At 40.2% G+C, this 18,868-nt stretch overlaps 1 protein-coding gene across 5 annotated transcripts in view; it reads left to right on the top strand.

Annotated features, from left to right (window-relative positions):
* Window positions 1-256: 256 nt before the first annotated feature.
* The window catches only part of ttll5 (tubulin tyrosine ligase-like family, member 5), a 49,527-nt gene continuing 30,915 nt past the window's right edge, over window positions 257-18,868 (top strand). For 3 of the 5 annotated variants that reach the window (XM_088316593.1, XM_088316565.1, XM_088316557.1), the window contains exons 1-15: window positions 257-366; window positions 724-840; window positions 1,816-1,922; window positions 2,903-2,985; window positions 3,685-3,791; window positions 4,568-4,698; window positions 5,560-5,642; window positions 7,522-7,591; window positions 7,712-7,796; window positions 8,605-8,706; window positions 8,910-9,001; window positions 9,081-9,188; window positions 15,121-15,202; window positions 15,428-15,489; window positions 18,169-18,260. In XM_088316593.1, the coding sequence (XP_088172719.1) occupies window positions 782-840; window positions 1,816-1,922; window positions 2,903-2,985; window positions 3,685-3,791; window positions 4,568-4,698; window positions 5,560-5,642; window positions 7,522-7,591; window positions 7,712-7,796; window positions 8,605-8,706; window positions 8,910-9,001; window positions 9,081-9,188; window positions 15,121-15,202; window positions 15,428-15,489; window positions 18,169-18,260 (1,263 nt within the window). In that variant the 5' untranslated portion in view covers window positions 257-366; window positions 724-781. Of the gene's footprint in view, window positions 367-723; window positions 841-1,815; window positions 1,923-2,902; window positions 2,986-3,064; window positions 3,610-3,684; window positions 3,792-4,567; window positions 4,699-5,559; window positions 5,643-7,521; window positions 7,592-7,711; window positions 7,797-8,604; window positions 8,707-8,909; window positions 9,002-9,080; window positions 9,189-15,120; window positions 15,203-15,427; window positions 15,490-18,168; window positions 18,261-18,868 lie in introns of those variants that run through there. The other 2 variants (XM_088316584.1, XM_088316575.1) reach the window with 2 other exon arrangements.

Raw genomic sequence — 18,868 nt, 5'->3', positions numbered from 1 at the left:
GAGTTACTAGGAACAACAAGATGGTGCTCCCTCGAGACACTAGCGTTAAGTCGACTCCCCTCATCGTAACTTAAGTCTCTTAGTTGTTAGTTGTCATCTTATAAGAAGCAATCAAACACAGTTTCTTATTGTTTTATTATTTTTCAGATTTTTATATGAAATTCACATTAATCTGCGTTTAATCACCCCCCCCCCCAAAAAAAAAACCTTAGTGGAGGAAAAATAAATCATACAGGAAATCTGACAGTGCGCATGTGCCGTACAGTGTTGCTACATAGTTGTTGTAGTAACAAGGAAGATTAGCGGCGATCAACTCTACCTGCACAACTAAGCTAGTTAGCTTTTGATAGACGCCCTGAAATAAAGGCAAGTTTAATGTTTTTATTAGACCCCCCCCCCGCCCACACACACACTGCAGCACGTCGCATGTATTATTTTGCATTTAATTTTTGGGATATTTTTTTGCTTTTCGCTACTATCGATTGTTTTGTTGTCTTTATTCAGTTGCGTGTCAATTTCTCGTAGCTGTTCAGCTGTCAGGATTTATAATTTGTTAGACGCGAAATGTTATCCACTAACGTTAAATGGCAGGCTATTTTACAAGTCAAGCTACAAACAATCTGTCATGCTATGTTCGTTCTTATTGGAGTCGTAGCCTTGTTTTGGGATTCAGAGACGGGGGGGAAAAATCAACCATTTTGTATTTGTCTTGGTTTGCTTCAGGGTGCCTCTACAATGGCAGGCACCTGATCCGTGCAGGATTTGAACAGTCTCTCTGGAGATGCCAGCTGTTGCTCGAGATAAAGAGGACTCCGATTCCTCCTCTGAGTACGAACATGAGTGAGTTCTCAGTCGTTTATACCTCTCGTCTTGTCCAAATTTATGTCAAACACTATTATCATCAGCTTGATTGCCCTACGATGCCCCGACTTGCGAGTTTAATTTGTTCGGTAACCACGCTCTTTTCCCCAATTGAATAAATAAAAATTTCCCCTTTGAAATACATTTCTCACGTTGTGCCCCTGTTCTGCGTACCTTGTCCACCGGGGGGCAGTATAAAACACATTTTCGTGTGAGTATCGTTGTTTGTCTACATGGGTGCCCTCCCTGTTTGTCTTGTGATATCTGTTGATTAAGTAGTGGTCCCCAACCACCGGTCCGCGGCCTGGTACCAGATTGCAGGCCATTTGGTACCGGACCGCTCAGATTTGTGTATATACTGCATATTTAAACAATATTTATTTAGCTAGCTCGTTTGTTCATGGGGAATATTTTTCAGCAGTTCACCTGCCACCCGAATGAGACACTTTGAGTAAGTACCAAATTAAATGTGTGTCATCCAAAGAACATACGTAAATCTTCTGCGGCATGAACACAACAACAAACAAGTGTGTCTTTGACTTTGCAATTGTTTTCTTGCCAGTCTGAAATGTTCTGTCTTTTCCACTTCAGCCACATCACTAACACATCATGTTTTACTGGTTTTAATCATGTTTTTGTCCAAAGTAAACATTCATAAAAATGCTATCTGATCTATTGTGTATCAAACTTGGATACCTAAGATGGGGGCCACAATTATTTACATGCCTCCCAGTCTTATCAGAAGCAGCCATGGCTGATTGAGTTCTTCCACATCAACATGTTGTTTTATCGTATTTTCAGCTTGATAAGCAAGCTGTGTCTGGTGCGTAAGATCATTTGTTAGTACAGTATGTGGGCTTTGCTCTTGTCCAGCTCCTCCTCATGATGATATTGACAAAATCTGACTTTAATGGTGACTCATCGAAATGTTTTTTTTTTTTTTTAAATGACTAGAAACCATCCTTGCATTGCCTGGAGTGGACTCAGCAGGACAATTCCAATCTTCTTGTTTTTCCCAGAAGCCATTGTTTCAAAGGATGGATCTAGCTATGCTGGCGGAGGTACTTGGAAAAATAATCAGAATTGAGAGTTAGTTGTTAAAGAGACTATCAGGTGCAATCTCCAAAGTCGAATAGTGTTTTTGACTCTTGTTGACTTCCCAGTTGTTCCTCTCACAAAAAATGTTTCTATAACTTACTGCGTTAAAGGGGAAGTCAACCCCCCCAAATTATATGCAATAAAGTATTCAATGCATTTTTACTTGTGTAAACACAACAATCTGATTTATATTGTGTTTGTGGAAATATGAGTGAAGCAGCAAAATTCCCCCCATTTTTGGCCACACTGGGTGCGGCCATTTTGTCACTTCTGTCGACTGAAAATGACTTCACAGCTGCTCTGGCTTGAGTAATGACCAATCGCGGCTCCCCTGTTTTCTGCAACGGAGCCATGATTGGTCATTAGCTGACCCTTAAGCAACTGTGATGTCATTTTCAGTCGACAACAAGTGACAAAATGGCCCTGAGATGCCTAAAAACGGGTGGATTTTACTGCTTGACACATATTTCGCAAACAAAATGCAATATTAATCAGAATGCCATGCCATATTCTTGTCAAGCAATTGTTTGAGTGGCCTTCCCCTCAAACTGCCCCCCCCCTATAGACACTTCACCACCATCAAATCTTTGCCAAATCTTTATTGACTGTTAATGTGTTTTTTTTTATGTGAAGTAGCATTTTAACATTTTGACTGTCAAACACATATAACAAGTTAAGCACTGTATCATAAAACTAAAATTTAGTACAGCTACTCACACAATTTTAGATACCAATGGAAAGGGGAGTAAAAGTGTTTTGCATGGTGATGATGTCACCTAGAAGTAATTTAGGAGGTACTGAAAGTATTAAAAAAAATGAAAAAGCTCATTTATCTTTGGTTCCGTGTTGTCGCTGTCAGTCTGTTTCGTGTGACAATATTGTATATTATTTGTACAATATCGGTTCCACTATTCATTACATGACAATCGATTCCATTTTCTAGAGCGATACAACATGGCCTTCAAGATTGTGCGCACAGAGAGTCGCCTGGTGCGGGGCATCCTGACCAATCATGGTTTCCATGAGGTAATGTTCTCCACAAAATGAGGCAAATATAAAAGGTTAGCTTCCAAAATGACCATTTATGTGAACCTCCTTTGTGTAGGATAGAACAGGGCTGCCCCCACACCCAAATAATAACGATGTCAAAGCCTGGGAACGCATGCACGGAAAGAACCAAAATGACCTCAAGAGCATTAATCTGGTTTCACAAGGCCATACAATCCCAATTATTGCTCCTTCCAAGCAGTTACAATTAATTCTCTTTTTTATTTCATTTCAATGCTTCTTGACTCCCAGAAACCCATCATCAAAGACAGACGAGTGTCTACCACAGTGAATGACCAGAGCCAGACTTTAATAAGGCTTTATTGCAAACATCTGTCTCCTCTAGACATCGCGCACTCATGTGAACACAACCTCCATACTAATGAATGGCTGGAATCAAGCAAAACGGATTAAGATGATGAGTATGTGACTTCGAAATCATATTGTCATCATTTCAGTAGAGCTGGGGTGTATTTCGCCAGTGTTGGGTGAGGCTCTCTCTTATGTACTACCAAGCCACATGCATCCATGATGACATCGGCACGCGTGACGATCTTTTGCGTTGTTCCGTTTTGCTGCTGTGCTAAGATCGGTGTTTGTCAGGTGCCTACTAAGAAAATTAACACCATCCCAAGTCACGAGCCGGCTAATTGGAAAAACTTTTCACATTTTTTTCAGGTTCACTCAAATAGCAACGACTTTAACCTTATGTGGACTGGATCCCACCTGAAGCCTTACCTACTGCGAGGCCTTCAAGATTTCCAAAAGGTCAACCACTTTCCAAGGTGGGAGAAAACTCAGTGCCTTGAATGGTTGATTCTCGATATATGAAGTTTCCTACTCGTTCAATCAATGTAATCCATTTCATGATACTGATGGATTTAAAATGTCAAAATACTCTTCTCGTTGGAATTAATGTCAAGTTAGGGCTCCAGACTACCCCTAAATGGTTGCGTTTTGCGCCGAGATTTGATTAGGTACAATTTTCATTGTGTGTTTCAAATGTGGACAGTAAATTGGCTGATTATTTATTGATTGTTATGTTTGATTTTTTTTCTGTTGTTGACAAACGTCTGTTACACACTTTAGCCAATTCATCAATTAATTAGAGCTTATGTGAATATTTATACAGCATCTCAATTTATAGTATGTGCCCGGTGGCATCCGAAATACATAAAAACCAAAGAAAAAGCAAAACCTGCTAGTAGAGTTAATCCTTTTGCACACTTAGCTGAAGTGATTTGTGTGACATTACTCATTTGAACTCCAAATTTAGTTTTATATATTCATTTATTTCAGTCATGGTTCCACAAATATTTGTTAAACTGCACTGGTCGGCTACGCATTCTACTTTTGAATTTGCACGAAAATGTATACAATATCTATTATGTTTCAACCCTTTCTGTTTGAATTTTCTTTGTCCTGTGAATCTAAATGTACTTATTTTCCTCTAATATTTGTGACTGATGCTACTTAGCTAACTTAAACGTCACCACAAGCTCCTGCCGGAGTTTCTCCCGTTCCCATAAAAGCCATATTTCTCTATCCTGTCCATTTGCAGATCGTATGAGCTGACCCGCAAAGATCGGCTTTATAAAAACATTCAACGAATGCAGGAAGCCCATGGCTTCAAAAACTTCCACATAGTTCCACAGACCTTTGTGCTTCCGTCGGAATACCAGGAATTCTACAGTAAGTACCTGCTTTACCTGGTCGAGCTCATTTCTGTCCATCCTTCATAGACAGTATGCAACCACAAAATTATTTTCATTGGAATGAGGTGCAATACATGGACCGTGACGTCAATTTAGCAGTAAATTCAAATCTCAATCAAATAGGAAGAGCACATTGAAATGCAGTGGCGGGTCGTGCATTTCACACGGAGGCCTTCAGTGAAGTCCGACTTGAATAAATCCCCCTCATATTTCCGTCATTTATGACACCACAGCTGGTGAAATAATATCCAGAAAGACTTACACACTACTGAGTGTTGAATGACCCAGCTTCTCTCGAAAGGTCCATCTTGAAAATGGCCTCACAAGTGTATCTGCAATTAAATCCACACTTTTCCCTCCTTTGGCCATTGTGGTTTAAAAAAGCAAGAATATATTTTAGATTTTCAAACGGTCGCCAGTTACGACTGACTGTGTGTTGATTCTGGCATAGCGCTGCCCCCTCACGAGTGAGTATCCGATCACAAGGCGCGTTCATCACCTTCAACGTAAGGCCAGCGAGAAGGCCTTACTGTCATCAACTCGTGATCTGATTGGCTATCAACTGTAAACACCCCTCACACACAGAATAGACGCCCGTGATTGTGTCTGAAGGCCTCAGACAAATAGTGTGTGGAATTATGAAATCTGCCTGGCAACATGAGCTGGCTAAATTCTGATTGGATAAAAACTCTCACCTAAAAATTCGACACTAGAATATAATATGACATCAATGTGAAGAATCTGATCATGATTTTTTGATTATGTTAGGCCAGCAGAGATGGCCTGTTCATGATGATTCCAATCCTGAATTGTCTTCAACTTTCTCCTCGCATCTCAGGTAGTTATGCCAAGGACAAAGGCCCGTGGATTATTAAACCAGTTGCATCTTCAAGAGGACGAGGCATCTACTTAGTCAGCAATGTGAGTAATCCTTCCATTTGGATTCTTATTGCCGTGATGGCACTGCATTCAACAAAGTCCTCCAAAATAGACACAATTTTGAATTCCAAGTTATTTCCAAGCAGTGACAGGGAAAACGTTCAATCTTGTTTGTCATTTTTGGCACTTTCAAACACATTAAAAGCGTGTGGGAATTATAGAATGATGACTCTTAATATTTGTGTTTGACATCCAAATATGAAGCTTATAGCTGAACTGAAATAATAAACGCAATTATTTTCTTGTTCCTTTTAATCTGGTCCAAAAAATTCTTTTACAGTAGATTATGTTTCTTTTTATGTGAAGATTCCATTGCAGGCAGCATGGATTCAATTCCCTCTCAGGGAGCGTGTGAATGTGAGTGTGAATGGTCATCTGTCTCTATAATTGCACTGAGATTGACTGGTGACCAGTTCAAGGTGTAGTCTGCGTTTCTCACGAAGAAAGTTGGGACACGCTCCAGCTCCCCGAAACTCTCAACTGGATAAATGTTTTGCAGAACGGATGAATGGATTTTACACGTGCAAGTCATTATTCTTCACTGGTGTGAGAATAGTGTCAGTGTGACTAGCAATTAACGTTTTGCATCTAATTGTCAGAGAGAATCCTGCGTGAGTTGTACAGTACTTAACAGTTGGCTGAGCAGATGTTCTGTGCGACGGCGTGCACTCTATTTGAAAGAGCTATCAACTCGCGTTTGAAAAATGAATTAATTTGGTGGAGTAAATCACACACTTCAAGGTCTTTTGCTTTTTGGCGCTGCTCTCCAAGCCTCTCACCGTCTGAAAACATTTGCACAATTATTCTTCTTCTGTGGCGTTTTTATGAAAAGAATGTCAGAGTGATGTTTGGAGAAAAGGAAGATATACAGTATGTACACTTTTTGGTGCGTGTTTTCTCTGAACTGGAGCCAGCTTTGAGGTTAAACACTCTCCGGCTGTTAATTTGAAGTCAACTTGTTCAGCATTTGTAGCATGTTTGCGCCTCATAAAAGACACAGTGGCCTCAGTTGGTCATTGTCACTTCTCCTTCTGTGCGCTGTGAGTACTTTAGGACAGTGGTTCCACAAAGTACCACATCATAAATTACAAATGCCACTGTAATGACCAACATTCAAATACCCAGGCGTCGGTTTTATTTAGTAAAAGATTTAGCATTATTGTATGCCATGGTAACATCATACATAGCACTTACAGACTTTAAAAATTGAAACTGTATTTAACTAATTATTCAATTGAAATCTCCATTTATTCATCGTTTATTCTCACGCAGTATTGCATGTGAGAGTTAAATCAAAATGGTATCGAAATAAAAACAAATGGGTTTAAAATATGGGAAGCAAATGTATTTTACTTAAAGGTTCAATACAAATGAATTCAACAATTGTGCTGTAGTGGATTAAAAAAAGTTAAACCACTGTTGCGTGCAGAGTTTGAACATTTAATTCAGTGATTCTTTGGCTTACCGCAAGAGGGAGCCTTCGTACCACGAGTGGTACATGCGTCACACTTCAAAATCACTGCTCTAGTGTAAATAGTCTTAGGCCACTACTAGCATTATTGCTTTAATTATCTCTTTACAGAAGACTACCAGGATGGAGCCTACTAACTAGCAAATAGGTGGACACACACATATATGATAAATATGTCACTCACTGCATTCCACTTGTCATTTCTTACCTTAAAATTTGAATTTCCAATTTTCTGAGCGCAGATGGAACACACCAATAGTGGATGGTGTAGGTTACCTCCAGATTGTACCTTTTGATATATTTTAAGAGTGATAAACAAAATACTGTCTGTGTTTTGTAAAATACATTATTATTGAGTTGTTGTTTTTTTTTCCCTTTCACCGCCAACAGCCAAATCAGATTTCAGTTGATGAGAACATGTTGGTGTCCCGCTATATTCATAACCCTCTTCTGATAGATGGTGAGTTGTTTCTAATCTTTTCAATTTAGGTGCCACCGGTAGTACGTTTTTATTTATTTTTTTAACCAGGTTTGTAGAGAATCCGCACGATTTGCCTTCATTTAGCATTTTGTTCCACAGATTTCAAGTTTGACGTGCGCTTGTATGTGTTGGTCACGTCATACGATCCACTCCTCATCTATGTGTATGAGGAAGGCCTGGCTAGGTGAGTGTACTTTGCACTTTTGTTATGTTGTAATTTCTTGAACCTCTCCAACAAAAAATAGGGAAGACAGTTTAGAAATAAATAAATGTCCCCATTTATTTTTAGCTTTATGTATGTGCACTTTAGATTTTTAATAAAAGTTCAGATGCAAATGTTTAAAGCGTAATAAAGCGAAGCTCTTTGTTACCGTCATACAAGATTCGAGACTGTTATTCCCTCATTGACCAGCAGAGGGCAGGCAAAACATGTCTGACTAAAACTGGTCTGAAGTGAGAGTGGGTTTTGGACTTTGCAACAAAGTTCTCGGTTGTTCAATAGTATGTTTAAAGATATAATCTTACAATGGACAACTGTATTTGTAACATTGGGTGACTGTGGCGATAATGGGCCAATAATGTTTTTTTTTTTCCTCTGAGCAGAGGCAATGACCAGGTGGAGTTACAGTTGGTATTCATGTAGAGGTAATAATAAACGGTAGATAAAGTACAAGCTTGACAGAACAACTGGTGTCATTTTTACTTATGTGCAACAAACCAGAGGGTGTGTTTTTGCAAGCGATAAATGGGTCTTAAATTCTTGTTCCCATTTTTATCTCTTGACATTCCTTTGGGTTGTGTTGGAATTCAGGTACATAATGTGTGCCAAGGAATTCTTATTGTTGCACATGTGGCATCTGTGCCTCTGAAACACTCCCAGAAAACTAATCTCTACACAAAGTGTCAAGTGTCAGTTAATCATCTAAAGAAATGTGTTTTTTTTGTTGTTTTTTTTTGTGCATGTGGCATAAACAGCTTCTATTTACACTCAGATTTGCCACTGTCAAGTATGACGGGACTGCAAAGAATATTAAGAACACCTTCATGCATCTCACCAACTACAGTGTGAACAAAAAGAGCAGCGATTACGTCAGGTAATCCTTATCTGAATTTCACTTCTATGTGGTCAAAAGTACGAAGGCGCTGCTACATGATTTCAATTAGGGGGTTAGTCGAGACCACAGGTGTCAAACTCAAGGCCCGGGGGCCAGATTTCACCCACCACATCATTTTCATGTTCTGTTTAGGAAGTTAACCAACCTTCTATTCATTGTAAGTGCATCTCTCCCACTTACAGTTGTGATGACCCTGAGGTTGAGGACTATGGGAACAAGTGGAGTATGAGTGCGATGTTACGCTACTTGAGGGAAGAAGGAAAGGATACCACCTGTGAGTGCCACCTTTTCTTATCTCCATTCTGTGATTAAGTACATCCTCTAATGTGTGTCTGTTCATCCCCCCCCCCCAGTGTTAATGAGACAGGTTGAGGATGTGATCATCAAAGCTGTGCTCAGTGCTCAGATGCAGATCGCCACGGCCTGCAAGACATTTCTTCCCCACCAGACCAACTGCTTCGGTATTCTTATCCTTTTCTCAAAATGACAGAAAGTGGAAAAAATGCCAACTAACATTTGACTTGGCAGAGTGTACTACTTTAGAACAGAGGTGGCAAAAGTACTCACACTCTGTGCTAAAGCAGAAATACAGATACGTATGTAAAAATAAAATTGTTTTTTTTCTGTCATTAAATACAATATCCATTTTGATAACTTGGCACAAATTTTATGATATCAAAACAATGTATTCTAATTGCTTTGCTAATGTTGCGTACAACAACTGGCAAGAAATTCTAAATTTGTTATGCTGATTAGCTCGTCCACCACATAGTTCAGCGGTACAGGGTTTGATTCTGGCTCCGGTCTTCCTGTGTGGAGTTTGCATGTTCTCCCCATGCCCGCGTGGGTTTTCTCCGGGTACTCTGGTTTCCTCCCACGTTCCCAAAACATGCATGTTAGGTTTATTGGATGGTCTATATTGTCCCTAGGCGTGATTGTGAGCATTTGTCTTTGTGTGCCCTGCAACTGGCTGGCAACCAGTTCAGGATGTAGCCCGCCTACTGCCTGACGACACCTGGGATAGGCTCCAGCACGTCCCGTGACCCTTTTGAGAAAAAGCAGCTAAAAAAAAACTTGAACTTAGTAAAATATGAGACTGTGCAAATATGACTTCTGTAGACCTATCTGTTTTGGCTGTTGTGCCAATATGGACTTGTTTTTTTATGTACAAAATCACACTTGCGTCAAGATGTCATCTTAACGCTACTATATGTGAAGAAGCCTAATACCCGCATGGTGAATGATGACCATGCGGGTATTCGCTTGCAAATGGCTTAGTGAGCTTCAGCCTGGCCCTCATGCATGATCCCAACCAGCTGATGCAGCTCTTTGGATCTGTGACTGAAAGGAAAATTTGCTTTCTCTCGCCATTTTGCTTTTAAGGACTCTGCCTATTCCAGAGCCAAAAAGTGTTTGGACTGAGCAAAGTCCTGACTGAGCTGCACATCTCGTTCTTTGACTCGGTTTGAACACATTGAGAAATGGTGAGGACAATACGTACCCTAAAAAAAAATAGAAATAATACAACTTTTTACAATCAGTGCGAATGATTGACTTGCTCAGCAAACTGTAACACAGGAATGTCTCTGCACAGGTTTACACATTTTTAGAAATGCACTGGCGTGTATGGACGTACAGAATATATACAATTTTGACTGGAAACTAAGACACCACTTATCCCTTGCTTTAGCGTTTAGTGTCATTTTGTTTCATTTTGATTGCCTCCAGCAAGTTAATTAAAGTAGTTACAGTCTTGCACACAGGATTATGTTTCCTAAAAATAGACATTGACGGTTCACCATTGTGACTACCTCACTGCAATCATGTAATCGGTTGACACACCAACCAAGCTGGTAATAAATAACAATACAATATAAGGCCTAATTGTAATTTTATGGTGCACATACGGCAGGGCAATTTAGATGCTGGAGGGAGGCATAATTTTTCATCAGTCCTGGTGGAGGGGTGGGCAAATAGGACCATGCGATTCCTAACCTGATGTATGTCAAAAATGCTTTTTTAGATATGGACAAAATTCTTGCAAAGCTGCAAAATCCGTCCTCGTAATATATAACAAAGTGTTTGAAGCAAAAAACAAAATAACCACATACTTTAATTTTCGGATGCAGTTCAAAGCCTTCTCTTGCATAGAAACAATTAAAAATAAATTAATGTTAAAATATAATTCAATAAAGGCATAAAACTGCTCAACAAGAAGCCAACAGTAAGTGCAAGAACTCATTTAGTAATTTTAATATTTTTTTTAATTTATTTATTACAAAAATCAACTCACTCAAAATGTTAATATTATTTGCCCTGCTTATGATTCCAAATCTGCAAACCAACATAAAAAGTGTAAGCGTAACTAAGGCTGTCATCTAGAGGTGATTGATGATATTACAACTTAAAACTACAGCCACCCCTGCATTTTAGCAGCACGGTAGACGTGGATTTTCATATTCACTGATTTAAATTTTTTTTTCCATATTTTGGTTTATTTCACTTTTTGCCAAAATTATTTCCCTATTTCCCCTCATTTTTTTGTGGGAAAAGTAAATTGAGCATTTTTTGGGGACTTTGGGAAAAACCTTGTTTTGGCGCGTTAAATTGGAATTAATCAAAAGGGCCCCACAGAGTGTGGAGTTTTCCACTCACCACTGTTGGGCCGCTAGTTGCATTAGAAACAATGAATGGTCACTGATTGAGTTAGTCGTAAATTGAGGCGGTTTCAAATGGTTACGTTTACATGGACACGCTTATTCGGGCTAAAAGTCTGATCGGAATAAAAATGCTTCATGTACACATTCGGAATATTTGGACGCGATCAAGCTCATTCCAATCAAGATTTTATTCCGAACGAGAGGCGTGGTATATGTCGATTGATAATCGGTGCGCATGTCTGGAGGATACATTGCAGCTCCATCAGGAAGTATTAATTAACTCTACATAACATCGCAAACGGGAAAAATATGCTAAATTATGCTAAAGTTTAAAGTAAAAATGGACAGAGTGATGTTTTGTTGACATGAAAGTCGCTGGCTTTTTCTTCTTCTACTATTTCCAGTGTACTTGCTAAATCTGCATTTGTCCAAATAATTTGTCCTGATCGAAAGTGTGATGCACCAACATGCAAGTCCTCATCGGATCAATATTTTTAGTGTCCATGAAAAGAGTGCATCTGCTCATAATTCTACTCCAGATTAAAAAAAAAAAAAAAAGTAACGTAAACATAGCCTATATTTCTTTGCTTTTTGACAGACCGAGAAAGTACAGTATAGATTGAGAGCCATAATTGCCGCTGCAAGTGTTCACCCAAACCTTTTCTGCTCTCGACTGAAAAGCACTGGTTGGCTCTAATGTTTGATAAATTGTTTTGTACAAGAGAATCTTTCAATAAAAAAGGCTCCCACACCGTCTTAACTTTCTATCTTGGCAGCCTCCATTAGCATTCGTCTTTGAACTGACAGCTGCTATACGCTTTTATACCGGTGAAGCTTCAGAGCAGATGGCAGCAAATGCAAACGTACAAATGTGTGCAGGCAGGCAGTGGAGGTACTTGGAAAAGCACTTATTGTTCATTTTTTACTCGTTCCCTGGCTTGTCTGGAACAGAGCCATGCAAGCCGATGAAGAACATTGTATTATTAATTGACTACAAATTGCTTCCTGACATTTTAATGTCTATTCATGGCTTCGGAGCAATGTTTAGTGTTTTGAAATTGGATTTCTTCCCCTTGCTCGATTGGTCCTTTTGTATCTGTAAGGCAGTTCTCGAACAAAATCTTTTTATAGCGCTACCGTGTTTCATGTGGGCCGAAATGAAAACAACAGGTTTTTCGTTTGACATCGCTAAGATTTGCATGCGTGTGGGGCGTGTGTGTCAGTGGTGAGTGGAAAATGCCACCCATGACGTTCCTCACCACCGCTGTGTGATTAATGGACGGACTTTTTTTTGCTGAGGGATGCTGATTACGAGATGTTTTGACTAAGATCTGATTAGCCAAGCCAAAGGCCTATTTTGTTACACACAAAACATTCCACTTACTGGTCCTGTGTTCCACTCAGCGTCCCTCATTAAGTGCCTCGTGCGGTCTGATCCCCCGTCTCCTGCTTTTACATTGCTCGGCCACTCCCACATTTTCACCGCCTTCTCTTACGGCTGTGATGACACTCAAGATCAGACACAGCTATCATAATAACGCAGACGGCTGATAATTTGGACTTTGACAGTGCGTGCAATCGTTTATATCGCATAGTGATGCAAGACGACTTCAGTGAAGATGATGCTCGTGTCTTATTGTGGTTTCGATTGTGGCTGCACAACCAGGGGTGGGGATTTTATGATTTTTTGTTTTTTTTTGTTTCAAGGGGTGTTTTGTCTCTTGTGGTAACGTTTCCAGCAGTGCTTATCCAATAATAATAAAAAAAGCTCTTCATCATCCCTTTTTCTCTGTCACGTTTTTTCTCTTTCCCTCCCTTTTTAACGGGCCTGTTGCGGATGTTCGCCGCCTCGCCTGGGCTTGTCTGCCGCGCTTGTCGCAGGGCCGTTTAACAGCCGCAGAATCAACGTGTCTGGCCGTGAGTGGTTCTGCGGGCTCGCGGGGCAGGCAGGCGCGGCGGTCTGCTCCTAATTGGGGGGGAAAATGCATGGCACATGGAGTCAGCTTGTCGGGGGCTGTGAGGTGGTGTAACACCTCCTCATTTTCTCCTTGTTGTGGTGCCACCAATGAGGCTGTCCAGACTCTCAAAACAGTCGACCAATATTCTGCTCCCCAACTAATACAAATGCCTTTCGGGACACACACACACACTCTTTTTTAATGTGTATGTGTGTTTTAACCCAGAATAAAATAAACCTGCAAAGTGGAAAAGTAGTGAGGGTCTTGTCCATCCACACATGCTAAAAAAAAGTTGTTTTGCAGATTTTGGCTTTGAGGAAGATGGCACAATTTGTTCTGTTCCATCATTAATAGAAAATATGCCTTTATCACAATTTCTAGCCTTGTGGTTCAACCACATTTGTCCATGTCTACCCGGTTTCATACAATGAATTATGATGGAAACATTTTGATTTTAGATGACACATAGTGAGAAAAAGAAGTGGAGCAATTCAAGTAGGAATGGACAGTAAACTAAATCTCCTTGATGGACAGTTGGGGGCGGGGGCGGGGCGGGGGATGAGCAATAAATCTATTGCTTAAGGAGAGAGAGATCGCTCTCTGAGCTCTTGCTTTGATGCCAGCGTTGCACTGAGCAGAATAACGATGCCCGGAGGAGTTGTGCACCATAAAGTCTCTGGAGCACTCCTACTTGATTTAAATGCCACCCTAAGGTTTGTCTTATGAATTAACACATTGCAAAAAAAAAGATGGCATCATTTTCCGCTGCAGAGGTCATCATTGTATTTTGATTCAAACACTTATTAGTCATCAAGTGGTTCAGTGACCTACCAGATGTTCTCCATCTGCATAGTGGGCTTTTTAAAATGTCGACACGTTAAAAAAAAAAAAACAGCAACTAAACCTGCTCACTAGAACTCTCTTATTAAGTGTAAGTCATCACTCGCTGTCCTAAAGCCTCTTATGTGTTTAACACCGGCACTGACCTGAGATGCTTGAACAAACAGCGCACGTTGCGGCGGCTTTGAAACCTCCATCTCCCAAAGTCCTTTCTCAACACAGTCGCTTCTTTTGAAGTTCCATTAAAGACTCATTTATTTATTTTTTTTCTTTCTTCTGTTTCAGCCAGGCTTTGCCCTAACCCTATAAAACCGCGTGGTTTCCCTGCACTTTGCAGTCGTGACACTCCCCAGAGCAGTGCACACATGTTTAAGGGATACAATTCAAAGGGGGACAAGTGACACTGCAGCGTGTATCAGTGTGGGAAACAAAAGGGAAAAGTGCCTCCCTCCAAATGGACAAGATAGTAAATTTAATGATGAGGTTGAAGCTCCTCTGAGCGCTGCTCTTCTCGTTAACGAGTTCTGACAATATGTAGACGGACGTACTGTTCCCAGCCATGAGGACATTTTTGACTGCATCTACAAAACTATCCACGACCACAGTTTGTTTTTGATCCCCTGCCTTACATAAGCAGTTAACGACTGATGAAATGTGTATGCACTTAGTTGATGTAGTAGAGCCAAGCCCTCAGTAGCAGCGCTGGATGAGTGTTTTCTTTTGAGTGACTGAATATACTGTATAACACGCATGTAATCCATAGCAGAGAGACATTGGCCGTGTTGCCAAATGCCACATAATGGGGCTCTGATAAAACTTTGGAAAGGCTTGTGACTTTGATACTCCTCAGTTTTTATTTGCGGGAATCAGGCCTTTTTTTTTTTTGCTGACTGGTGGTGAAAAGCTTTTGATTCATTTTGACTTTCTCTTTGTAGAACTTTATGGATTTGATGTGCTCATCGACGCTAACCTAAAACCTTGGTTGTTGGAGGTGAACCTTTCTCCATCCTTGGCCTGGTGAGTGGCCCGTTCCAAACTGTGTGTCTTGAACTTGATGTTACCGAGGGATTTGGTTTCCTCACATTTTGAATTTTTATAACCCACCAAAATATGTGGTTATTTTATTTGTGTGTCATCCAGCGGAAACATTATTTTGCCAAAATATGACTTTGGAAGGTCTTTTTGTTTCTTTGATTGTGGATTTTAGCTTGATTTATTTGCATCATTTCTATTTATGTGCAGTGATGCCCCTTTGGATTTGAAGATAAAGGCCAGCATGATTGCAGACATGCTTTCACTTGTGGGTTAGTGCACTCGAAATCACTGTTGAAACACAATTTATCTGATTATTTGTGATTAGTCTTTTGATGAGCTTTCATTGCGTGCACACACATTAGGGCTGTCAAAATGAAAGTCTTAACTCAGGTGATTAATCCTAATTTTTTTAGCAAGTCTCAGGACAAAATACCGTGTTCAAGTTACCACTGGGCCTTGCAAACCAACACTGCTGGAGTGTGGTGCTTGTAGGCGGTTTTGAGAAATGTATCGAAGAAAAATGGCTGTAAAGATGTCTCCATTTAGATCGTATTCAAGAATCCAAGAAAGTTATTAGAACAGTCTTTGAAGTTAATATACTTCATATTGGGTGATTTGGCATCAATTCCAAGATATTATTTAAATAAATATCTGTTACAAGCTTCGCAAAAAATTGGAGTTGAAAAATGTGATTAATCGCGATTAATCATGGGTTATTTTGTGATTAATTTGTTAAAAAAATTAATCACTTGACAGCACTAATATATATATATATATATATATAAAATTACATCATTGTACGACTACAACACTTTCTTTCTAACTTCAGCTCAAATCTAATATGAAACTGAATGATATCATATTACAGTGCATTCGCACGAGAACTTGCTGATTGCACAATTGATGTTATTCAAGTATCTAATTAGAAAAAACATTATATTTGTGATTGTGCTGATTGTTGGTGATTGATCGCATTCGATTTGCGCGGCTTGTAAAAACAACCTCATCTGTTCAAGAGGGTATCTGGTTTATCGTGTTTACTTGTATTTGCTAAACAGCGCAGAACATAAAGTACAACCGTGTTGATGGGTGTGTTGTCAATTTTGTGGCCTTGGACCAAAATCTTGCTAGCAAACACGTCAAGAGATCACAAATAAAGATAGTGACTTGATGATAAGTCACTCTCAGTAAGACAAGCTGCGATTTCATGGAAATCAATCAATAGTTGTCAAGACCTTTTCGCTCAAAACCACAAATATTAGCTTCACGGAGGCGCCAGTTTCAGTGGAGACACTTGGATGAATTGGCTGTAAAATGTGCCAATCCATCAAATTGATGTTGATTCACTCCGAGATGAAGTCATGGTGTGTTGCTTGTCGCCGTTTACGGTATGCGAGTTTTCTATTAAATGAAATACTACTGCGATATGTTACATGCACTGACGCATTTCTGACCATCTACTAAACCAAAATTGTTAATTGCGTATAATTACTGTGGGTTTGTGGCGTGTGCGCACGGATCGTCTCCCTATCGTATGTCCCGACAAGCTGGATCAGCCTACAGATAAAACGAAATGAATCTTAAGCACGTAGACATAACAAATAGTAGCCCCAAGCGGCATAAACAAGGCGTAAATGTGTTCGAACAAGAGGTCTCCTCCCCTAATAATTGACAGTGCGTGTGTTTGTGTATCCTCTCATCAACAACACCTTCAGACACAGAAAATCCCAAAACTCATTATGGTCTTTTTAAGAGAATCTTGTCGATTCCAGCCGAAGCGGCGCACTCTGAGCCTCCCTATTAGTACGTGTCAATCAAACCCATCTGTTTAATACATCTGTGGTTCTCTTCTAATCATATTAAAGGGAAATATGCTTTTGTGCTGGCGCATTCCTATACAAATGTATGAGTCAACGGTGCCGTGCCTTCAAGCAATGAAATCGGGTCATTAACGAAAGGATGGAATCATATTTACGTGTGTCTTTGGAATGAGACGTTTCACCAAGCCAAGTGGAAATCAGTAGTAGCTTGTAAAACACAGCACGTCTATTATGTACCAAATAATCCCAATCAATTCTGGCTGATAACACAAACTCAAGTTGCTTCTCAGTTCCGTAATTAGTAACAACATTCTATTAGCGTTCATGCTGCGCCTCTGTGGAAGCCGGCAGCAGCGTGGCACCAATATGTGTTTAACTAGTTAGCAGTTTGGTGGACACGCTAAAGCGGTAGTTGTCTCCCTGGGACCCGCGTCTTCCTGTTCTGGAAAAGTTTGATGAAAATGAAGAGCATAACATTAAATAGAAATATGTGCGGATGAAATGAATTAAGTCCTGCGCCATCAGCAGAGTTGAAACAAAATTTCCGTAAGTGGATTGCAAAAGTATATCATTGGAAATTGTCAAGGAGTCATTCTCCGGTTCTGCACTAAGTCAAAAGTTATTGCTCCCTCCCTCGAAAAAAAAGAAAACAAAAAAAAAAACAAAACGCTTGAGTTTGAGCTTTGCGGCAGACTATTGAAATGACAAAGGTCATAGGTTTGTTTATAATGGTTGCTTCAGAATTTTATTCTGTGAATGTCAGGCTGCTCGTTCTATCGGGCAGAGTCTGTTGGATCAGCCCCCAAGGACCGCATGAGTAGCCCACTGACCTGCTCTAACAATAGCTCGCTAGTGAGATGCGTCTATTTTTGTGTGTGTTGCTATTCTAAAATAAAATCCCAGTGAGCCGCATCTAACTTTTTTTTGTACTATTCTTTTTTTAACCACACTTTCAATGATGTAGTCAATTTCAAAACGTCAACTTAAGAATAAAATACTATAGTTGGTGTTTTTAAAGTGTCCTCGCCGTGACGATCGAAGCATGTTTAAAGTCAAGCCGAAATCTTAACAGTTGAAATGCAAAGTCATTATTATGTAATAACGCTTTCTTTTTTTTAATCACTAAAGGCTTGGTGTGTCAGGACCCCCTGAAGAGGAAGCCGCGCTCTGAACGAGTCATCCTAGACGGCAGCCTCAAGCAGCCTGCCCAAAGAACACAGGTACCGACCCCGAGCCACGTTTCAGCCGAGCGGCGCAGGATCGCACTGAGTCATGCTCCCGCGTTCAACCGGTCATGTCAAGCATTGCGTGCGCTTTATTCCTGTGAGTGCTTAGACACACAGAAAGTGTTTTGTGATGAAATGCGAAGGTCACGTCATGTCCTCCCAACTGTTGCTTCCTAGCAGCCTTTTAATGCACCTCCAGCCACTTGACGTTTTCTTTTCCTCCCCCATCCATATTAATTCCCTTTTACTTCTATCCCTTTGCAATTTCCTGACATTTCCTGCATTGCCGGTAAGAAATTGCTTTTGCCCTTTTTCCTGATTTGATTATGTTTCTTTTACTGTTATTCACCGTGACAGGCAAATGGCCTGCGTGGCTTTCTAATGCCGCATTTGAGGAGATTTCTCATTACATTAGCAAAGTGGCCAGCATAAGTCTTATGTTTGAAATACAGCAATGCACCACTTGGCTAAAAAGCTCTGAACTTTTCTTGGTCGACTTACTGTGACAAACCCCAAAGCCCGACTTTAAATCAGACATGTCATAGAGGTTGCTGAAGACCTCCGACCGCCTTGAGAGAAAACCTGTCGTCTTCCTTTACTTT

Source organism: Idiotropiscis lumnitzeri, chromosome 1 (assembly GCF_059441095.1).
Source record: "Idiotropiscis lumnitzeri isolate Australia: NSW breed Sydney's pygmy pipehorse chromosome 1, RoL_Ilum_1.0, whole genome shotgun sequence".
In the NCBI taxonomy this organism is placed as follows: Eukaryota; Metazoa; Chordata; class Actinopteri; order Syngnathiformes; family Syngnathidae; genus Idiotropiscis; species Idiotropiscis lumnitzeri.
The sequence above is the reverse complement of the archived record's forward strand: the minus strand, read 5'-3'. Positions and strand labels throughout refer to the sequence as shown.